Below are 22,071 nucleotides of genomic sequence, written 5' to 3'. Positions count from 1 at the left end.
CTTCATTGGCCAAGTTTAGAGACATCAAAAAAAAAAAGAAGGAATAGAGAGATTGCTTGCACACAATTTTAGCTGATCAAAAAATTGTGGCAAAATTTGTTAGTTTTGACATTTAGGTTAGACTTAAGACAGCTTACTACAAGCTAAGAGAAGTAGCAAAGTGGCTTTTAGTTGGTTGGATTTTATGCAAACTTTTAATTCGTGCTTTGATTTCTTTATGTCGTGCGTTCATGAAACTCAACTGCATTCTCTATGAAATCAAGAAATAAACACCTTAATACATCAGGATCTATGGATTCCGCAGTCAAAATTCTACAGTATGGAGCCATCAAATCAAATGTAATACATAATAATGATGACAATAATGAAGCCATATCACCAAATTCAAGCAGCAAACTTATCTCAGTTTATTAAAAGAAACTTACATCAATAAGCATGAAAGTTGAGGAATAGCAGAGAAGTTTATAAGAATACACGTTGTCTCAGATTCCAGTGCAATAGTCTCCTAAACAAGAAATTAACCTGGAAGCCTAGTAACACAGGAACAAAGGGAATACTTCTTAAGCCAAAAGCAAAAAAAATAAAAAAGACCACACTTCTCATGAAAGGATAAAAAGAAACTGGATCAAGAAATTCATGTCATCTGGCCTTGGATCCATCAGCATCATGCTGTCAAGCTTACTACTAATCCTATTACCTCTCCAGTATCTGTTTCTTCTCCTTTATCTTCTTCACCTTCCTATATTCCTTACTCTTCTTCATCAGAGTCTTCATCATTTTCTTGTCCAATGCCTTCATCTGGATGAACAAACTGCAGCGCAAGCCGCCCATTTTCCCGGGTGGCTTGCAAGCACTGCTGCGTTGGGATTCTAATCTCTTTGAGAACAAACCTTCCATCTTTCCTGTAAGATTTGAAGTATATCCAGGGCCTTCCTCCTCCCCTCCCTATAGTGGTTATTGGTGGCGGGAATTTTTCTTTGCTTCCTGATCTTCCATGCGAAGATGTCCTCGTATATCCATTTTGGCTATTATCAGTCTTCTCCTTCTTTTGATTCTTTAAATGTTTGCCAGATTCAATGGTCAAATCCTCGACATCATCGAAGCTCTCAAAGCCAAGCCCCTCAGTGCAAAGCTGCAGGGTCTCGGAATTCTTTGGAGAGGAGCCGTCATTGGAGTTTGGATCTCCATTGCATGGGTCGTTCTTGGCCATTTTGGTATCACCACCTTCCTTCCCATCAAGCTCCTTAGCATAGGTTTGCAGGCTTTTATGATTCAGCATTGTAGGAAGAGGTGAGGGAAGGAGTGATTTGGTAGATGATGGGGAATTCTCTCTGAATTGGATCTCGCCAAACATCTCGAAGGAGGTCGTGGTTGGTTCCACATGCTTGATTTGGTTCCAAGAAAGTGACTCCATGAGCGTCGGCCTCTCGAGCATTGGCTGATCAAACATTTGCCTCAGGCTACTCCAAGGAGCCATTTTTTCTTGTCAAAAGAGTCTATGGAAGATGAGAGATCATTTAGAGAGAAAGAGAGAGGAGAGAGGAGGCAGGGAGGAGATGGGGTGGAGGAGGAGGAGGAGGAGGAGGAGGCGGAGAGGGTGGTGGCGGTGGATACGGGGAAGATGTCTTTTTAAAGAAGAATTCCAGCTAAAGGGAGATAAGGATGGATGGTGGGGGTTCATTGACATGCGGAATGACAACTACGTAAACCTTGTCATGGGCATTACGTACTTATAATTGTCTGTTTGCCACCTTGTCCAAATCCTCCACAGGGATATGTACCTGCAATTAGGAAAACTTTAGATTCTACGTATGCTAATTATAGCATAGGAGGCATATTGATTTTATTTTCTTCTGCATATGAATGTATTCATATGTTTGAAAAAAATATACACATATAAAAATTTAAATAGTTTTCTCTTATTTGCTGCCTAGAGATTTTTATATTTTTTCATATTTATCTACTCTCGTGAATATCTCAAATACTTCTTTATTTATGTTTAGGGGTATTTCTAATTTCTTCTAATCTATTTGCTCTCATAATTTTAATTATGATATTTTTCTATTCTTTTGCAACATAATTTTAAATTCTTTATTTTTAATTTATTTATTCTCACGAAGTGGCAGCGGATGAATAACAAAAAGAAAGGATATTATTTTGTATGTTTCCATCCGAAAGGAAGTCGCTTATTCATTTATGATCATATTCTTTTTTAGTATTACTCTTTCTTTACAAGTGTGCTAGTGATTTTTTATTTTTTCATATTTTATTGGAAGACAAGATTTTTTTATTTGTTTATTGCAATGATTATAATTAGGTAAAATTTTCTTGTTTGTCTAAAACCAAAATTTTAATTTTTCTTATTTGTATATATTTGGGATTGCATAGATAATCTAAAAAATATGGAAGGATATTTCGGGATAAAAAATAACAGCTAGAATCCGGATGAAACATTTTTAGTTGTGAATCTCTTTTTTCATATAGTATAAATTAAGAATAGAAACATGGCCAACCTCATATACTACTTACATTATACATGTATGGACAAAATCTATCAAAACAATATCATTCAACATATTTTTTAAATTTATTTAATAATGGATGATTTTATAACATTCCAGATTATCCAAAATTTGTTAGGTTAACCAAAAACTACTTTCGCCGCATTTAATGCGATTGGTTATGTTTGATACTAAAACATATTTATTTGTGAATGATACATATGCACACATTTGTGGATACACATATCCATGTAGGTATGTCTATGTGTATAAAAAGAATCTTGCATATGCATACGATATATATATATATATATATATATATATATATATATATATATATATATATATATATATATATATATATATATATATATATATATATATATATGTAGTTCATGCATTTTATATGTGTGTCTGTATATTGAGACCAATAAAGGGTGCTAATCCTCATCCGCTATTCTAGGTAGAGCCTAGGCTTTTGGGCAGGCCAAGTTAAAGTTGGTGGAACAATGTTCTATTAGTTAGGGCTCCTAAATTGAATTCTCATTTCCTTGCCACTTGGACAATTGGGGATACCGTTCGCTCGGTGGTATAAATATATGTATATCAATTCGGTCTTTATAGGTTATAACAACCATACATATTCAAGATACTCTTGTTTTTTCTCTATTGATCATTCTCAAAATACTTTCAAAATTTAGAACATTCAATTCTACAAGATATTGTAATAATGTTTTCTCAGAATACAGATGCATATGTCCAACATACATATTTATATGATTTTATTTATATCATACACCGGAAACTATGTTTATGAAATATGAATAATTTATGCATGCATGATTGGCTTCATGACTTGTTTTAATATACTGTAATATAAAATATTTTATTTTGTAATATCTGTTATTTTCTTTAAAAAATGCATTGATATACAAAAACTTATGCTTGATTCAGTAAAGTAGTGAAAGGTTTATTTATTGAGCTATGTTGCTCATATACCTCTATGTTTATTTTTTTCTGTCCAGGTGAATAAGATAAGTAGAGACAAAGGTTAATCCAGGCTTGGAGCTCGCACTAGCAAGCTTGGTAATTTTGTAGAAGAATTTTATTATTTTAAATTAACTATGAACTTGTAGATAATAATTTTTTAAATTTTGAGGATTATGAGTTTGATATTTTTATTTGGATGAACCAGTATTGGTTGCATCTAAGAGATAATGCAATTGGATTCCTATTTATTCTATTATATTTGAGATGGATTTGGAAGTCAAATGTAATATTGGCTTCGTGTTATTGTGGATTGTACCCTTCATTAGCATGGTCATGTCATGCTTTGGACCTAGGGCGTGACAATAAAATTTTAGTACCACTATAGAAAACCCTTTTTATAAATTACATCCACCACTGAAACAAGTGCATGGATTGATCAGTACCATCTTCTCCAAGGAGGGTCTATACATGAGCAATAAAACACTAATGCAAAGTTAATCTTCAATAAACATGCAATCTGTGCCTTTTAGAGTTTCAAGGTTCTATGGTAATAGACATATTGATGTTAAAATTGGAGTCAGACCAACTGATTCACTTTATTAATGGAAATAGCACACTTGCTAGAAATGAAAAGGTTTTTAGAACCTAGCAAAGGAGGTGATTCAGCTGATGTCGCATCAAATTCGCTTGTATTATAAAAGGACCATTTACAATGGTCAAAATTAGAATAAGCAACTTCTTTTACAGTATGGTGGAGAGGCAAACAAAAGGGCTCTCATACCTAGCATCTTGATTTAGTTGGAGTCCCTTTTCCTTTTAGAGCAGATGAAAATATTGGGGCTTTGGTTCTCTATTGATAAGAAACTGTTACATATGACTTTCAATAATCAACTCTACTTAGAGAAACAAGTATCCTTGGGAGAACCATGAAGCCTTTCTATTTCCTACCAGCTATAGTTGTTTCTTGGAAGATTAGTAAGAGATCTCCATACAATCCATTAGGCATGCTTAGTTGGATTGCTCTGGCTAATATGACCGGATTGTATCTTTCGTATGAAAAGAGAATTCATTTTCGCTCGAAACTGCCATTAAATTACATATAGCATAGATCTCCAAGTGCTCCGAATTCTTTTATCCATCCTAGTTGCATAGATCTCAAAGCAAGTGACTGATGATTTAATGATGGATTCATGCAAAGGAGGTGGATCTTTCTTTCGTGTGAAAGATACACCCCTGATCCTCGGCTAATATGGATTGATTCAATTCAAAAATTGAGAAAAGCGATTACGATTAGTCTGGCCTTGGATTTGACCTTAACTCAAGCCAATCCAACCTTTATCTTTGGGATTGCAATTGCATTGTTAATTCGGTTGTTTAGTTCAAATTCATCCAAGGGTGACAATCCACTGATCAGTGATCACCACCGAATTAGAGCTAATCGAATATAGGGTCATCTAAGTAAATTCAACCACGATTGGGGGGCAGCACAGTCTAAATAAGTGCTAACCATCCTTTCCACCATCTGAACCGTCAAATTTTTCGAATTAAAAATCAGACGGCCGGAGCTCGGTGGATTTCATTGGGAGGCGCCCCCAATTTCAAATCCCCTCTCGATCCCGCTCCCCCTTTAAACAAAACAAAAACAAAACCAAGTAGAATTTAGAGAGAGAGAGAGAGAGAGGGAGGGAGTGAGAGAGAGCGCCTTCTCGTCGCCATTAACGGAGCTTCGAGGTCTCTGAAACGCTTGCTCTTCTCCTCTGAGATGGGTTCTCGCCATGAGAAAGATAAGGCCGTCAACGTTCAGGTGCTTCTACGTTGCAGGTACCAAGCAAAGAAAGTTTTTCTTTTGGGATCTCTTCTCTTCTCTTAGGGTTAGGTATTTTACTCTATTTTCTCGATCTAGGGCTAGATCCCTGGTTTAATTTTTGATATCGAGATTGCAATCTCGGTTCCAGATGGTACTGATGTAGTTGGCCTGTGATTTCCTACTTCTGGCGATTTGACCGCCTGATTTTCTGCAGACCATTCAACGATGATGAGCTGAGGAGCAACGCGCCGCATGTCGTGACCTGCAACGAGTACCAGAGAGAGGTCGCCGTCACGCAGAGCATCGCAGGGAAGCAAATTGGTAGGATTTTTACGTTCGACAAGGTATCTGCTACTCATGTCTCGGGTTTCTTTTTAGTGTGTTACGATTTGCTAATTCCTATATATATCTATTTTTTTATTATTACTTCTTGTTATTTGGAATCAATTTGTTGGGAACATATACCATGAGAACTTATTTAAGATTTTTGTTTTGAGTTTTTATTTTAAGATTTAAACATTAGATTGGTTCAATTAGTTTAAGCTATCACTGAGAGCTTGCTTGGATGATATAACCCCTTGGCAAAAGGGCGGCCCCCCCAAGGGTGCGGTGGTATAGGGTGGAAAATGTGACTATAGGGTAATAAACTAGGTCAAAATTTGCATCTTCTGTGTGCTTGATGATTGCCCAATCCATTTCAGATTTTATTTGTGTCTCTAAACTAGGTCAATGTCTATTGCATTATTACATACTCTAGTCAATTGCCAAGTTTTTGTTGGCTTACATGGAAATGCAAATGCACAACCCTGTATCCCCAAGACAAACACCCATATGAAATGATATTACATCGCAATCGATTTATTTAGTAATCTAATTTGTACTACATTATGATGTGAACTTGTATGCTGTTTGCAGTTGTTTAGGGAACTGACTCCACATGCTCCTCCCTACTCCCGCCACTTGTGAGTTGTATGTTTGAGCTACCCTGCTAGCTTTGTTTTTCTCTTGCATTTTGCCTTTGTACTCTACAGCTGAGGTCTCCTAATCGGAGTTGATCACATAATATCTTCCTTGAATTCAGTGCATAGAACCTTTTTTTGCAACTAGCTGGTGGATGTAGGAGTTGGGGATATTTGTTGAGACCTTGAAAGATAGCAGTGCCCTGCAAATCTGTAGAAGCACATTAAAGTAGTCTTTGATTTGTATTGGTGGTCACTCTTTGCTTGCCAAGATAAGGATCTCTGTCTTCTAATGGGACTGAATTTTGTTACACTCCAACAGACAACAATTGCTAGTTGGTCAAACTTGACAGTGTTGGTAGAGATGCAACTGATTTTTCTCCTTCTATAGAGGTATCTGCAACCCTGGTTATATGCAACCAACCATAATTTGCAAATTAGATTGCCAGTCCTGGCTTATTCACAAGCTTGGATTCACTAAGTATGTTGTGGATTTATTGATGTTTCTACAAGGTATCTAGACCTGTGCTGATGTGCTAGCTGCATGATAATTTTGTACAAATGAATGGTCCCCAGGTCTTTTCAATACAAAAAATTTTTGAAAACATCTATTTTGCTCCTTATAGTGCATGTGGTATGTCCTTTTATTGCAGCAGCATGTATTCTTATTATAGCATTATCCTACATATTCGACATGAAGGTTCTGTAATTCCTGAACATTAATATGTTTTCAGATACACGTTCAGACATATATTGATTCTAAGTTTATATATTCACAGGTCTTTGGTCCTTCAGCTAAGCAGAAAGATCTTTATGACCAAGCAGTGGTTCCAATTGTAAATGAGGTCTTAGAGGGTTTCAATTGTACTATATTTGCTTATGGTCAAACTGGCACAGGAAAAACTTATACAATGGAAGGTGAATGCAGGAGAGCTAAGGTAAGATGCACAAGATGCACTTTAGATTAGAAACTTTTTTGTTGCCTACCATCATTTCAAAATGGATTTCTTAACCTATTAACTGCCAGAAACTCATTGCTCTTTACAAATATATGCTACTGCAACATGATGGTTTTTAATCTTATGTTGAACCCATACTTGCAGAGTGGGCCTAAAAATCAGTTACCTGCAGATGCAGGTGTCATACCAAGAGCTGTCAAACAGATTTTTGACACGTTAGAAAGTCAAAATGCTGAATACAGTGTTAAGGTTACTTTTCTAGAGTTGTATAATGAGGAAATCACCGATTTGCTTGCTCCGGAAGAGTTATCCAAAACTGCAATGGAGGACAGGCAGAAAAAGCCATTACCTCTCATGGAGGATGGTAAAGGAGGTGTTCTGGTAAGAGGCCTAGAGGAAGAAATAGTAGCAAGTGCAGATGAAATCTTTTCTCTTCTAGAAAGGGGGTCTGCAAAACGCCGTACTGCAGAGACTTTATTAAACAAACAATCCAGGTGATACTTTGCCATTGTCTTGATCTGTTTCTTAGATAAATGTTTCTGCCCATTTAATCCTTTTAATTTTATAATTCCAGTCGGTCACATTCTTTATTTTCTATTACCATTCACATAAAAGAGGCAACTCCAGAAGGTGAAGAGCTGATCAAATGCGGGAAACTAAATTTGGTTGACCTTGCTGGGTCAGAGAATATTTGTCGTTCAGGTGCCAGGGAGGTAGTGCATTATATTCAGACTTTTATTCTACTGCAACTTTCTGTTAGCTTGTTTAAGTAGTATTGCGCTATTAGCTATCTGATTTAGTTCAATGATTGATAATTTGGAACCTGTTCTTAAACCACCATTTTAAGCTGCTGTTTTTTTAAAAGGGTCGTGCAAGAGAAGCTGGAGAGATAAACAAAAGCTTACTTACTTTGGGCCGTGTTATTACTGCTCTTGTCGAACATCTAGGACATGTCCCCTACAGGTTCGAACTTTGAACTCTGGACCGTGTCATATTTTTGTCATTTGTAGCTGCTCCTCTTGATATTCCAGCCCTTTTTGTTAAAAGTTTTATTTTTTGGACATTCAGGGACAGCAAGCTGACACGTTTACTTCGTGATTCACTGGGTGGAAGAACCAAGACATGCATAATTGCTACTGTATCACCATCTGTACACTGTCTTGAGGAAACCCTTAGTACATTAGACTATGCTCATAGGGCGAAGAACATAAAGAACAGGCCCGAGGTGCTTTATTCTTTCCCTTTTTTATGTTTGGGTAATGTAATTTACTTTGGTGTGTATTGAGGAAAACAGTCATTTCCTTTCTTTAGATGCATGCTGATTTTTTTCATTGTGTGCTAACTTGGCATGTACATATATCATCGAGAAGTTTTCTTTTCTCTGCCATTTAAAGTCATTTAGAGAAAATTTTGAAAATTACTGTCTGACTGTGATTTACAATGCATAAATGTGAGCCTTCATTAGCAATTCTCTAGATGAAAGAAAAATGTAGGGTACATTTGAAGATCGTAAACTGTGAATTCCACTTATGTTTATTGTGGGTTTGAATATCACTTGAAGCTTATGTTGTTTTATCGCTTTTTGCTAGTCTGTCAATTTGACATTGCCATGAATTTAAAAAAGAATTGATGTGCTGAAAAGACCTTCACAATTGATCTGTCTTGGTTGTAGTAAAATCTAGCTTTCTCAAAACTGGATCAGCTGATCCAGTTCAACTGTTTTTGTTGATACCAAAGGAACATCTCTACGTTGTTTGCTTATCTGCATTGTCTATGTAATATATATGAATGTGAGATATGTTCTTAATATTGCCCTATGAAAAAATAAGTCTTTTTAGAATAAAATAACAATAATCCATCTTTATATCTGTCTTCTTTGTATTTAATAAAAAGTAAATGAATCCAACATCATTTGATGATCCATAGATTGTAGCAGAATATATGGTCTCTGAACCAGAATTGACTGACTCGTGATCAAAATGTTCTTTTCTTTAACTACTCAATGCCTCTAATCATTAGAATAAAATATCAACATTTTATCTATCCCTGCATTCAAGGAAAAAAGTAAACTAATCTAATGTCAATTCAATGATCCGTAGATGTAGTAGAATACGTGGTCCTTGAACCAGGGCAGACTGGTTCGCATTTCAAATGTTCTATTTCTTTGAACTACTAAATGCTTTTAATAACTAGATGTGTACTCGAGACAGTTCTGCTGGTGATAGTTCGCATTATATTCTGATAGTGCCAATATTTTCTTTTGAAAGAATGATAGTGCCAATTTTTATTTAGGTTTTCACAATTTCATTTATTCCTGGTGATCCAAATAATTGTGACAAGGCCTATATGTCATCCTCATAGAACGATAACAGCTATGAGTTACTCATCTTAATTTCTGTTGCCTTTAATTGCAGGTAAACCAAAAAATGATGAAATCTACATTAATTAAAGATCTCTATGGAGAAATTGAGCGTCTTAAAGCAGGTAATTACTCATTTATTGGAAGTCAATTGCATCTTGCAGCATTGTCGAATGGCCTAAAAACGTTTCCTTTTTCAGAGGTGTATGCTGCTCGCGAGAAAGTTGGAGTTTACATACCAAAAGAACGATACTACCAAGAGGAGGCTGAAAGAAAGGTGCTGGACTACCTATCCTATCCATCTCTCTCTCTCTCTCTCTCTCTCTCTCTCTCTCTCTCTCTCTCTCTCTCTCTGTGTGTGTGTGTGTAAAAAATGCTACCAATTACACTATTAAATGTCAGTTCCATAACATATGAAATAATCTATCATAATAGGTTTTAATTAATCTTAACACAAGAAATAAACTACCACAAGATATCATGTATGTCAACAGTGTCACGCCCTCGCCTCCGCGGAGCACGTGAGGCATCTAGTGCCCACATGGGGGCCACATAAGGGGGGAAACACGGGGCTTCCCTGCCAGATATTGTCCGGTTCCGGAGCTTCACGCAAGCGTCCTTCATCCCTCTCCGGTTTTGTTTTCTACCCAAAACGCGTCTGCAGGATTTGGAGACACCCGCCTCATATGCTCAGGCTCTGGAACGAGTCTTTCCGATGTGGGACTATTGGGCCTCACACCCTTCTCACCATCGGACAAGAGCCGTCCTCGGCTCTGATACCAAATGTCACGCCTCCGCCTCCGCAGAGCACGTGAGGCATCTAGTGCCCACGTGGGGGCCACATGAGGGGGAAAACACGGGGCTTCCCTGCCAGATATTGTCCGGTTCCGGGGCTTCACGCAAGCGTCCTTCACCCTTTCTCGGTTTTGTTTTCCACCCAAAATGCGTCTGCAGGATTTGGAGACACCCGTCTCATATGCCCAGGCTCTGGAGCGAGTTTTTCCGGTGTGAGGCCCAATAGTCCCACATCGGAAAGACTCGTTCCAGAGCCTGGGCATATGAGGCGGGTGTCTCCAAATCCTGCAGACGCGCTTTGGGTGGAAAACAAAACCGGAGAGGGGTGAAGGACGCTTGCATGAAGCTCCGGAACCGGACAATATCTGGCAGGGGAGCCCCGTGTTTTCCCCTCATGTGGCCCCCACGTGGGTACTAGGTGCCTTACGTGCTCCGCGGAGGCGGGGACGTGACATTTGGTATCAGAGCCGAGGACGACTCTTGTCCGATGGTGAGAAGGGTGTGAGGCTCAATAATCCCACATCGGAAAGACTCGTTCCAGAGCCTGGGCATATGAGGCGGGTGTCTCCAAATCCTACAGACGTGTTTTGGGTGGAAAACAAAACCGAAGAGGGGTGAAGGACGCTTGCGTGAAGCCCCGGAACCGGACAATATCTGGCAGGGGAGCCCCGTGTTTCCCCCCTCATGTGGCCCCCACGTGGGCACTAGGTGCCTCACGTGCTCCGCGGAGGCGGGGGCGTGACAATCAGTTCCTGTCTAGGGTGTATGCAACCATGAAAGCCTCAACCCACATATGTAGGATCAGCTTTGAGTCAACATATATTCACTCATATTATAATTCATTTATAGATTCAGCCTCAGTTTTTTTTTGCTATTGTCTGCAAACCTACTGCTGAAACATTCACTGCAATTTCCAGTAATATTTATACTTTGAAATAGAACTTGCCTTATTATTTATGATGTTACTGAATCTCTATATTTTGTTGCATAAAGGCAATGACAGAACAAATTGAGCAAATGGGGGTCTTGCTAGAAAATAATCAAAAGGTCAGAACAATTTTTGCATGCCCTTAATTTATAAATCATCCTGTCTAAGATTTTCAGGTTCTGAATCAGTATTTATCTTTCTGCATTTCATGAATAGAATATTGAGGCTCTGCAAGAAAAGTATAATGCTCAGCTTCAACAGTCTTCTGACCTGAGCAAAAAGCTTGATGCCACTGAGGTAATATGAGTCAGAATCTTTCTTAGCCCTTTCTTTCATTTTTTTTAAAAATTTCACACAACCGTTCTAAGTTCTTTTGATATGCAGAAAAGTTTGGAGTATACTAGTAAGTTATTGGCTACTGCTAGAGACGATCTGAAGCTAGCTCAATACACTCTGAAGGAGAAAGACTTTATTATAACAGAGCAAAGGAAAGCAGGTTTGTATAATTAATAGATGTTCAACGTCTCAAAAACTATTTAAATTCCTTAATATTTGCAATGCATGAAACAGAAAATGCTTTGGCGCATCAAGCTTGTGTTCTGAGATCCGACTTGGAAAAGTCGATACATGATAACGCTTCATTAGTTTCTAAAATAGGTACATTTTGCTTTTAGTGCGCTGCTGTACTTGAACACTAAGCTGCAGAGCCTATTACTTATCTTAATATGTTCTCATATTTTTTTTAAACATGATTCCCCAGCTAGAGAAGACAAATTGAATGTTGCCAACAGATCTATAGTGAACAATTTTCAAGCTGATCTTGCAGCAAAGATTGGAACACTTTGTAATACTGTTGTTGCAGCCTTGGATCGACAAAATGAGCACCTTCGGTCTGTTGAGAAACTATGTCAATCTAGTCTTGATTTTCATGATAAGGTACCTATGCTGATAAAAAGGTGTCATCACACTCAAAAATTACTATCTTTATCTTAAAAAACTTTTATCATTTTGTTACCTTCCTATTTCTTTATTTATTGATATCATGCATTCAGGCAGTATCAGAACTGAAAAGGAAAGCGTTAGCTTCAAGAGCTTTGTACATTTCACATATAGAAGCTGTACAAAATGTAGTGCGCTTGCATAAGGCAAGTAGCAATGCCAGCCTAGAAGAGATGTCATCTACGATTTCTGCCAATAGCTGCTCTCTTGATCAGGTGAGTAGCTCCATGTATCTGGGTTTCTGAATTCACACCACAACCATTCCTGTTTCCCTACACAAATGCTGTTTTTTCATGCACAAAGGCTGCTTGCTTTTGCATCAGTTACTTGCTTCGGGGGAAGGAGAAGCAGATCAGATTTTTGATGATCTGCAAAGGGTATTGTCAGATCACCGTGGAGGGATTGCACATTTCACTCAGGAACTTCGTGAGGTTTGCTATTTAGTTTTTTTTTTCCCGTCATATTTCGCGAATGTAATGAGAACCTAGTTCATTGGACTTTGCTGATGTTAAACTGTGCAGAAGTTTCAAGTTAGTTCGGATCGGACAAGGGAAATGTCCAAATTTATTCTTGGACTGCTTGATAAGATAGGGAAGGGAACAAAAGAATTTCAGAATGACTCAACTTTGGTACATGAGGCTCAGGTGAAGAGCATTGCCGAGTTTCAAAAAGCATATGAGGTAAACAGTTTGCAATATGTTATGATCCAGTACTGCAGATTTGGCTTGATAGATTATCTAAAAGTTGAACACTGCAAGCAGGAGCAAGCTAGATCCGAGGAAGAGAAACTTTTAACAGACATTACCAATTTAGTGTCCAGTCACATGCGTCGACAGAAAGAACTGGTGTGTCCTGATGTTCTATCATCATAACTGGGTATTTTTGTTCTGGTTTTCAGTGATATCATAAGATGAGTTAGCTTGCAGGTGGATGTGAGGCTCTCTGGCCTGGGAGATGCTGCTCAGAGTAGCAAAGTAATTCTGGATAACCATGCATCGTCAATGGACATTGTCACAACTGATGCCAAGAGGAAGTGGGAGGAATTTTCTAAGCAGGCAGAGCAAGATTCAAAAGATGGTTCCAACGTTTCAGCAGCAAAACATTGTCGCATGGAACTGCTGCTCCAACAATGGTCCATTCTAGTAGCCTTCTTTGTTCCTCTCTTGCGTTCACGGATCTTGTTTTTCTTACTGCATTCTTTGTACGATGCCACAGTACAAACACTGTCGATGCTGCTTCTCAACAATGGAAGAAGACACATGCATCTGTTAGTGAGATGAGCAGCAAACATGTTGCTGAAATGGAAGCACTAGTAACGTAAGTCTTGCGCTTTCCCACTCATCTTGTCGTCTCTTCCATTTCTTGCATCAAACCCATGTCTCTTCCATTTCTTGCATCAAACCCATGGCTGCATGACTTCATCGCAGGAATGCCATTGAGAGCAACGAACAACATGACGTTGAGGTTGCCTCTGCAAGAACAACAGCAGAAGAGGATGTAGCCAAAAATAGCATAGAAGTTCTTCAGCATTTTGACGGTGAGTTAACCACCCATCTTTTCACCTTTTTGCTTTGATGCTCTGTAACACAAGAAAGCAATAGGAACAAATAGGAACTTTTGAAATATTTGAATTGCGTCATTTCTTGAATCAATTTGCTTCAGGTGTGATGGATCATGAGCGCAAGTCAGCATCTGCAGCGATGGCAGCAGTGGAAGCTCATTCAGCAACGCTGCAGAAACTGCGAGAGGATCACTCAAGCCAAGCCGCAGATATTAACAGCCACACGGAGAGAACATTCCAAAACAGCTACATGGTAAGCCCACCAATAATTACATTTCCTTTCTCTCTCAGATAATATAAGCACTAGTTTCTCTTCACTTGAATGTTGCTCACACTGTGCTCTTAATTTACTCTGCCATAACACACCATGATCCATGATCACAGGACTATGAGCCAACCGGAGAAACCCCCGTAAGGTCGGAACCAGATGTACCAAGCAAAGGAACGATCGAATCCCTTCGAGCCATGCCAATGGAGGTGCTCCTCGAAGAGTTCAGGGAGAACCATCCATACGAGTCCACCAAGGAGTCCAAACTGTCTCTCATACCCCGTTCTCCACTCATCCAGCTCAACTGATAGATACTTCTTCAACCTCAAAGCATCAAAAGCTCTATCTCTCAGGAGTTCCTTATTTCGTTTTATGTACTGTAATCTTATCTCCTGGTGTAATTGAGGGCCATGGAGGTAGTTTAACTTAGCTCCCCATGCTATCCATCTGTACTACTGTGATGTATGGAAGAAAAAGAAAGCATCAAGTGCAATATTTTTGTGGCATGTATGCATTTTGCCGAACAGTGAATAGTTGTATCACAAGGAGCATTGATTCTTGACAATAACAAGAAAGGTGCTTCCAAATTTTCCATGGCTGCTATTAGGTGTGATAGAGGTGGGTCTCCGATTGCTGGAGCAGAGTTTGAGAGGAAGTTAAGTCATATAAGGAGCGCACCTTCTAATTGTGTGTTTATTTTGCGAGTTGAGAGTGATTGAATGGTTGTTGGGTTTAATTGCCGTCTGTATCCAAAGGAAAAAAAAAAAAATTGCTGCCATTTACATGGAGCGTTGCAAAAGCACCATAAAATTTACTTGGCTGAGGGATAGGGGTTGTATTCTTTGCATGAATTATGCAATAGTTGCTTTGAGATCTATACAGATAGTTAAATAAAATGATTCTGAATACTTTAAAAGCTGTGCAGGATACGACCGAATGGTTAACGTTATGAAAGATCAATCATTCTTTTGTGTGATAGATACAATCTGAACCCTTGGCTGAAACTAGTATTGGCACATTTGGTGTATGTGGGGGCAAATGAGAGAACGTATCAGATGGCAGGGATATTATTCTTTGGTCAAATTTAAAAAAAAAAGAAGAGAATTGCTGTTTCAGAGAGATTAAATTAAGTATGTGGTGGGGACATAGACCACTGTTTCCAGCATGTTTATAGACGTCGCCGGCGTGCATAGCAGTATAGCACTTTGGCCCTAGTGTTATTTTCTTATGTATTTTTGTTTATTGATTATGTATTTTCGTCTTTTGTTAGTTGCTGGCTTGTTATGATTGTATTTAGCTATTGTAGTGAACCATGATGTTGTTGGATCATGGGTAGTTATATGATCATTTGTGGGATCATGGGTAGTTGCATAGGGGGTTATATATGGAACCCCCATGTCTCCTGTTTTAGTTAGAGAGTATTTTGGAATGAAAACTTTGTCTTGACATCTGGTGGACTCCATATCTTCCCTCCCCTCCCCTTTCTATTCATATCTTCTTCCCTAAATCACCTATCCCGCATCAGTTTGGTATCAGAGCCCCCGGTTTTGCCACTGTTGCCAAAACCTCTCCCTTTCTGGGCTGTAGTGGGACAAAATACACCAAAAAAAAAAAAAAAATCCTTTTGCTGTCTCCTTGTTCCCGAAAACTCCCACAGAAGTTTCACCCTGTGTATGGCGGAGTAGCGCCGAATTCCAAGATTCAGGTGGGCGCACGAGATCTACGCTGTACCCCGACCACCACGAACGCCGGAGCGTGTTGAAGGACCACGCCCAACTCGTGTGACCAAAAAAGGAAGGAGCCTCGCCTCCCTTTTTTTGTCTCTGTCTCTCGGTTCCACCGTAGCAGCCGCAGACCCCACTCACAGAGAAGAGATCTGGGAAGAGAAACGGTGCTCGGAGCAGGTGGCCGGCCGCCGTCCACCACCGCAGGCCACGGGATCCACTCTGCAGCAGTAGCCACAGAGTCTGGAACCATCTTCCGAAACCGTCGGGAGGTTGAAGGAGCACTGGTTAACGGGTAAGTCCCTCACCCGTTACCCTGTTTATTAGCTCGGATCCACTCCAAAAAAAAAAGAAAAAGAATGTTGCACGTGAGTTGCACGTGCCCCAACCCACATGAGGCACACGTGCTCCATCGCACGTGAGTCGCACAAGCTAGTCACAAAAAAAAACAGCGTAAACAAAACACTGGCTTATATACCCCCCTTCTTGTCCCAGACCGTCCTTGGCAGGACATTAGTATGGATTTTGTGCTAGGATTGCCAAAGACTAGAAGTAAGCATGATTCAATTTTCGTGGTAGTGGATCGGTTCTCTAAGATGGCACATTTTCTGCCCACTTCCAAGACTTCTAATGCCTCCAAAGTTGCGCGGATAATCTTTGATGAGGTCGTTAGACTCCACGGGCTTCCAAAATCGATAGTGACTGATAGAGATGTCAAATTTTTTAGTTATTTTTGGAAGACCCTCTGAAATTTTATGGGCACAAAGCTTAAATATTCCACAGCCTATCACCCTTAGACAGATGGTCAAACTGAGGTGGTCAACCGCAGCCTAGGAAATCTTCTACGATGTTTAGTGGGTGACCACCCAGGTAATTGGGATCTTCTATCCACAGCTGAATTCGCCTACAATAGTTCTGTGAACAGGACCTCTGGCTTGAATCCTTTCGAAATTATTTTAGGCTATGTTCCGTGAAAACCTGTTGATCTTATCCCAGTAGCACCTAACAATAGAATCTCTGAGACCGCTAAGTCCTTTGCGCAACACATGCAAAACTTACACAAAGAGATTAATAAGAAAACTGAAATCAATAATGCGAGATATAAAATGGTTGTTGACTTACGTCGACGTTATCACAAATTTCGAGTGGGTGATGATGTAATGATTAGAATCAGACCTGAACGGTTTCCACCAGGAGCCGTTAGAAAATTGCACGCCCGAAGTATGGGTCCATACAAAATTCTGAAACGGGTTGGATCTAATGCATATGTGGTGGATATTCCAAGTGATTTTGGGATTAATCCAGTTTTTAACGTAGAAGACTTAGTTGCCTACCGAGGTCCGACAACTATTCCTGCAGACCCATTCAATGAGCCTGATACTGATCTCACATCCAATTTTGAAAACATATCTCCTGCTCCTACCTTGTCTCGTGTACCTTTTTCTCCGCAGATCACAGACACAGTGGAACAGATTTTGGATGATCAGATTGTTAGTACGCAGAGCGGTGGTTATCAGCGATATCTTGTCAGATGGCATGGTCGACCTTCGTCAGATGATACCTGGATTAGTAGAGATGAGCTTCAGCGACTTGCTTCAGATTTGTTGGAGCATTACCAGACATCCATTTCGCCAGAGGCGAACTCTTCTCAGCTGAGGGGAGTTGGTGGGGACACAGACCACCGTTTCCAGCATGTTTATAGACGTCGCCGGCGTGCATAGCACTTTGGCTCTAGTGTTATTTTCTTGTGTATTTCGTTTATTTATTATGTATTTTCGTCTTTTGTTAGTTGCTGGCTTGTTATGACTGTATTTAGCTATTGTAGTGAACCATGATGTTGTTGGATCATGGGTAGTTACATGATCACTTGTGGGATCATGGGTAGTTGCATAGGGGGCTATATATGGAACCCCCATGTCTCCTGTTTTAGTTAGAGAGTATTTTGGAATGAAAACTTTGTCTTGACATCTGGTGGACTTCAGATCTTCCCTCCCCTCCCCTTTCTATTCATATCTTCTTCCCTAAATCACCTGTCCCGCATCAGTATGAAGAGGATGTGAAGAAGGATTTTCAAGAAGATGATAATGAGCCGTCAAGGTTGGCACTTGCAAAGGTGCTTGGGAGCCTGAAGTCTTGGCGTGATACAGTCAGAAAAATTGAAAATGAATTAAGACGCTCCATAGATTCTTAGTTATATCATCTAGTGAAAACGCTAGTTTATTTTCTACTCCATTTTTTCTTTTTTCTTTTTTGGATTTAACTTCTTAGGCTGTGTGCTAGATTATAGCTAAACGAGCGGAGTGAGAGAGCGAAGATATCTACATATATGTATAATAGAAATTATGGGGATGCGTCTTTCCCGGCAATCTTTTTTTTGGACTCAACCCCCCAAGCCATGTGTTTGATTAGAACGAAATTAGCGGAGTCAGAGCAGTGAGACATAAAAATGAGTGGAAATATTATTATCTTATTTCAGTAAATGGTATGCAAAATAAGAGAATGAGATGCAAGAAATGTTTTAATGGATGAGAAAGAGGCAATTGCGAGTATCAGTTAAACAAACAAACAATCATGTTTATCCTACCTTTTCCTTTTATTTTCTAAGTTTCCATGACATATTTCCTTGTGACTCTTCTAATTAATAATTGTTTTTTTCTGAAAAAAAAGTCAGCAAGGATGCCTCTGGAAAACCTCAAAAACATGTGTAAGATTAGTAGTAAGTTCATTGGAGACAGAAAGCGGTTGGGAAAAAGAGAAACTATTATACTGCAGTACCTTGGCAATTGCCCAGTAGATACTTTATAGTTTTCTATGTGCTTTCATATTTTTTTTTACGAGAAATGGCACCATGTTTTAAGAAGAAAATAAAAATAAAAAAATATATCATAATATTTTTATTATGAAAAGAAAAACCAAAAACAATTTTACCTTAAAAATCTGATTTGCAGAATTTAAAGAGAACTGTAGTTCCTAATAGTACAAATCAGATCCATTATGACGATCATGGATGCTTCTCGTTTCCAACCTTTTTTTGTTCACCTAACTGAACTAACTACTGGATGAATATGAAAAGTATTATAGATGAATGATATGAAAACTATTACAGATGAATGAACATAATGGAATTACTGACCTGTAATGCAAAGTACTGGAAAAGATAGATAGGGATCCCTCCTCCATGTTACTCCTGGACCATGTCACATAGCAAATGGATGCATTCAATTGATCACTTGATGTAGTACAGAAGCAAAGAGGCAGTAGTCCATGGTTACCAAGCATACAAATCTCGAAAACATCGTAAAGCAGCCGGACTTGACATAAAAACCAACACACTAACCACATTGTGTAATTTATTTATTTTTTTTTTTGCTACAAACTCGCGTATTTTTCATTGCATGCCTATTTACAAAGCCAGAAAGATAGATCCAAGTGCAGTAATACTGAGCAGAATGGGAAGGGAGCAGCTGTAGCTGCTGCTTGCAGCGTTGTGCCTCCGGTGGGCAGCAGCAGCTCCGTTCCTTGGGGCAGTCAGGGCCCCTCCAATTAGTGGAATTATCCTTCCATCAGGTGTGCTGGAAGTGCCATCCGAGCCTCTACCACCACCATTATCAGATGAGCCACCTGAACGGCCACCACCTGAACGGCCACCACCCGAATGGCCACCACCCGAATGGCCACCACCTGACCCGCCACCACCTCCCCGTTTGTTGGTGGTCATTTTGTTTACTCCTGCTGTTTCCTGCATGGGGGCTGGAGGAGCAGTCGAAGTACATGGGATGACAAAATCAGAGATCACAATGACTGTAACATGTGTTGTTATCTACAGAACAACAGTCTCATGGTTTGCACTATGAAGCAATAAAACAAACCTAGGAGCCAACAGAATAGTCCTTAATTATGAAAAAAAGCTCATCAAGTAATTAACTAGCTAGTGATTAGATGTAATTTGTTCTTTGTTAGAAGATTACTATTGGCTGAAAGTCCATGAAAGTAAGCAAATTTTTCATGGTCTGTGTGGATCCTAAGTAAGACCACAACTAATGTATTGTTCATCATAAGACCTTTTTCATCAACACAGAAATGGAAAAATAAAATAGTTATACCGTTGGCAATCAGATGTAGCGCAAAAAGACATTTTCTTTTTTAAAGCTTATTTATGAAGTGCCACTGATGGCAGATCAAGTGAAGCAATTTCAAATAAGTCAAAAGGTCAAAAGAGACAAGGGCATGATAAAAGATAACTTGGAAAGAGGTATAGGGAAATGAACTGTAAGGAAATTTACAGGTTGGAGGATGATGAGGCTTCTTGTCTATGTCCTCTCACTCCTCTTTTTCTTTTTGAAATTATCAGTAACTGTGCTTTGTGTTGATTCATTATTTTAGACATCTGATATGTTTGCTAAACAGAAGTTACTGTCATCATTATAGGACGCAAACTATCAGGAAGCAGCATCAAAATTGTAATGAATTTCTTTCCTTCAGAATTCTCGAAAACACTGCTTTCAGAATATGTTCCAGACTTCTTTCTGTCAGTGTGAAGCTGCTGGGCCACTAGATAAAGCTTCAAACAATGTGCTCAGCATTATTCAACTATAAGCTACTAATTCTATATAGTTGGTTCCGTAAACCACTTTGCAAAGCACAGCACACTGTTCTTACTAGGAAAACTTGCCGGAACTAGTGGCCAATCTTCACAGGTGGGCATCCACTGAACCAAATAGAAAAAGGACTACAGAAAAATCCTCCAGATAAGGCCGGTGCCGACACTTATCCTCAAATGAATAAGAATCACCAAAGAACCTAAATATCTCCTATGACAGCATCTTCCTCTTCACAAAGGTTTTTCAAGATTCCAAAACCAAATAATTATGGAAGAGTTTCTGAGACTTGTTCACATAGTCACCCTCTCTTTCTGAAAAAGTAAAAAACTGAATGGTAAAAGTCAGTGACTGAGAAGGCCCTGAATATAAATATGAGCCAACCAAAAATCTTCAACCATTTACACCACCTTCTTGAGCAGGTGAAATCCTTTGCAAGGGTAAACTATCAAAGAAGTTGGTTTCTATTATAAACCAGTACTGTTACATGGACTCTTGTGTCCAGCCTGAAGAATTCATGTCGCCATGTATCCTTGAGCTGGATATGTGTCGGTATTCTTGGGACCACTTAGAATCTGTGAAAATATCACCAACTAATTACTAGCATAAAACTTTCAAAAGATATGTCAAGGAAAGCCAGATTGACGTAATGTTTGAAATCAAGAGTAATATAATGAATAAGGACACCAATAAGTTAGGAGTTTTACACTTTCTAAGTTTTTATTTAAAAACTGCTCAAACTGTCTAGTCCTGGATATTCAGTCCAAACCATCTCACCAAAAAAATTGAAATGTATAGGAAAAACATTTGGTTAAATTAATGTCCCCATTGGAATACTGTTTATGTCATTCTTCTTCACACTTTCTGCTTCACAGATTGATATTTGTTCGATAACAAAGATAATTTACCAGATCTATCAGTCATCTACATCAATTCGCAGATTCTTTTTCTCACATCTGTCGCAGTTATGTTTGGAATCCCTATTATTTCAGATTTTTGAATCGCTAGATACAATGTAAAATGTCATGAAAACTTTTAGCATACATAAAGAAATCTACAAACGAACTGCCCTCAATCAGAATCAAAGAACACCAAAAATTAAAATCAACTCAAAGCAATACCAAAACACAAGGAACAGAAACAAAGACAGGATACCTGAATCATTGGTGCCAACGGACTGCACCCCTTGAAGAAGAAACAGAACAAGAAGCAAAATGAGAAGAAATTTTCTCCACCTATTTCCCATCTCTACATCCACCAAAGCTACACCAACCCATCTCTCTCTCTCTCTCACTATATCTATGTATCTATTTATGAATTTCTCTTCTCTCACGCAACGCTAAAAGTGAGCAACTGCGTCTCCTCCTCATCATGTTCCGTTCCCCCACTCCCTTCCTTTTTTTTCTATTTTTAATCAAGTTGGATGAGGTCACCATGCACCCACGTGTTAGATTCTCTCTCCCTTTCCGTTTTTTTCTTTTTAAGACCGAGAATTCAAGCTATTCCAAGTTTAATGCATCCAGAAGACGCATCCAATTTGCAAACCTATTTACCTCACGATTGATATGCCTCACTCACAATGAAGTGTCCCCTCTCACCAGCCTCCAAATATTTTATACCAGA

General features: G+C 39.0%; 3 protein-coding genes across 3 annotated transcripts; 1 reads left to right on the top strand and 2 right to left on the bottom strand.

Moving 5' to 3' along the window:
- Window positions 1-748: 748 nt before the first annotated feature.
- Window positions 749-1,477, bottom strand: LOC103706613 (protein FANTASTIC FOUR 3-like). The gene has a single exon (XM_008790764.2). The coding sequence runs from the start codon at window positions 1,475-1,477 to the stop codon at window positions 749-751; it is 729 nt and encodes a 242-aa protein (XP_008788986.2).
- A 3,681-nt stretch (window positions 1,478-5,158) lies between these two features.
- On the top strand, window positions 5,159-14,713 carry LOC103706612 (kinesin-like protein KIN-5C). The gene is made up of 23 exons (XM_039117794.1): window positions 5,159-5,312; window positions 5,513-5,642; window positions 7,037-7,195; window positions 7,361-7,710; window positions 7,791-7,929; window positions 8,082-8,179; window positions 8,285-8,441; window positions 9,631-9,700; window positions 9,776-9,852; window positions 11,364-11,417; window positions 11,515-11,595; window positions 11,683-11,794; window positions 11,869-11,955; window positions 12,059-12,234; window positions 12,351-12,512; window positions 12,621-12,728; window positions 12,819-12,977; window positions 13,059-13,142; window positions 13,224-13,429; window positions 13,513-13,614; window positions 13,725-13,834; window positions 13,960-14,111; window positions 14,243-14,713. The coding sequence occupies exons 1-23, from the start codon at window positions 5,254-5,256 to the stop codon at window positions 14,432-14,434; spliced, it is 3,024 nt and encodes a 1,007-aa protein (XP_038973722.1). The 5' UTR covers window positions 5,159-5,253; the 3' UTR covers window positions 14,435-14,713.
- A 4,339-nt stretch (window positions 14,714-19,052) lies between these two features.
- On the bottom strand, window positions 19,053-21,835 carry LOC103706579 (keratin, type I cytoskeletal 9). Its single transcript, XM_008790726.4, has 2 exons — window positions 21,604-21,835; window positions 19,053-19,600 (listed from the first exon to the last, which is right to left on the bottom strand). Exons 1-2 carry the CDS (start codon window positions 21,692-21,694, stop codon window positions 19,254-19,256), a joined length of 438 nt encoding a protein of 145 aa, XP_008788948.2. The 5' UTR covers window positions 21,695-21,835; the 3' UTR covers window positions 19,053-19,253.
- Between the last annotated feature and the right edge of the window lie 236 nt (window positions 21,836-22,071).

The sequence above is a fragment of the Phoenix dactylifera genome, unplaced genomic scaffold, assembly GCF_009389715.1.
Source record: "Phoenix dactylifera cultivar Barhee BC4 unplaced genomic scaffold, palm_55x_up_171113_PBpolish2nd_filt_p 000275F, whole genome shotgun sequence".
NCBI lineage: Eukaryota > Viridiplantae > Streptophyta > Magnoliopsida > Arecales > Arecaceae > Phoenix > Phoenix dactylifera.
The sequence above is the reverse complement of the archived record's forward strand: the minus strand, read 5'-3'. Positions and strand labels throughout refer to the sequence as shown.

What these genes read in the sequence shown, in the direction of transcription:
- LOC103706613 (XM_008790764.2), bottom strand. Translation starts at nt 1,477, where the DNA reads ATGGCTCCTTGGAGTAGCCTGAGGCAAATGTTTGATCAGCCAATGCTC.
- LOC103706612 (XM_039117794.1), top strand. Translation starts at nt 5,254, where the DNA reads ATGGGTTCTCGCCATGAGAAAGATAAGGCCGTCAACGTTCAGGTGCTT. An exon ending in TTATTAAACAAACAATCCAG is followed by an intron (nt 7,711 to 7,790) that starts GTGATACTTTGC and finishes TTATAATTCCAG; the next exon opens with TCGGTCACATTCTTTATTTT. An exon ending in ATAGCTGCTCTCTTGATCAG is followed by an intron (nt 12,513 to 12,620) that starts GTGAGTAGCTCC and finishes CTTTTGCATCAG; the next exon opens with TTACTTGCTTCGGGGGAAGG.
- LOC103706579 (XM_008790726.4), bottom strand. Translation starts at nt 21,694, where the DNA reads ATGGGAAATAGGTGGAGAAAATTTCTTCTCATTTTGCTTCTTGTTCTG. An exon ending in CGTTGGCACCAATGATTCAG is followed by an intron (nt 19,601 to 21,603) that starts GTATCCTGTCTT and finishes CTGCTCCTCCAG; the next exon opens with CCCCCATGCAGGAAACAGCA.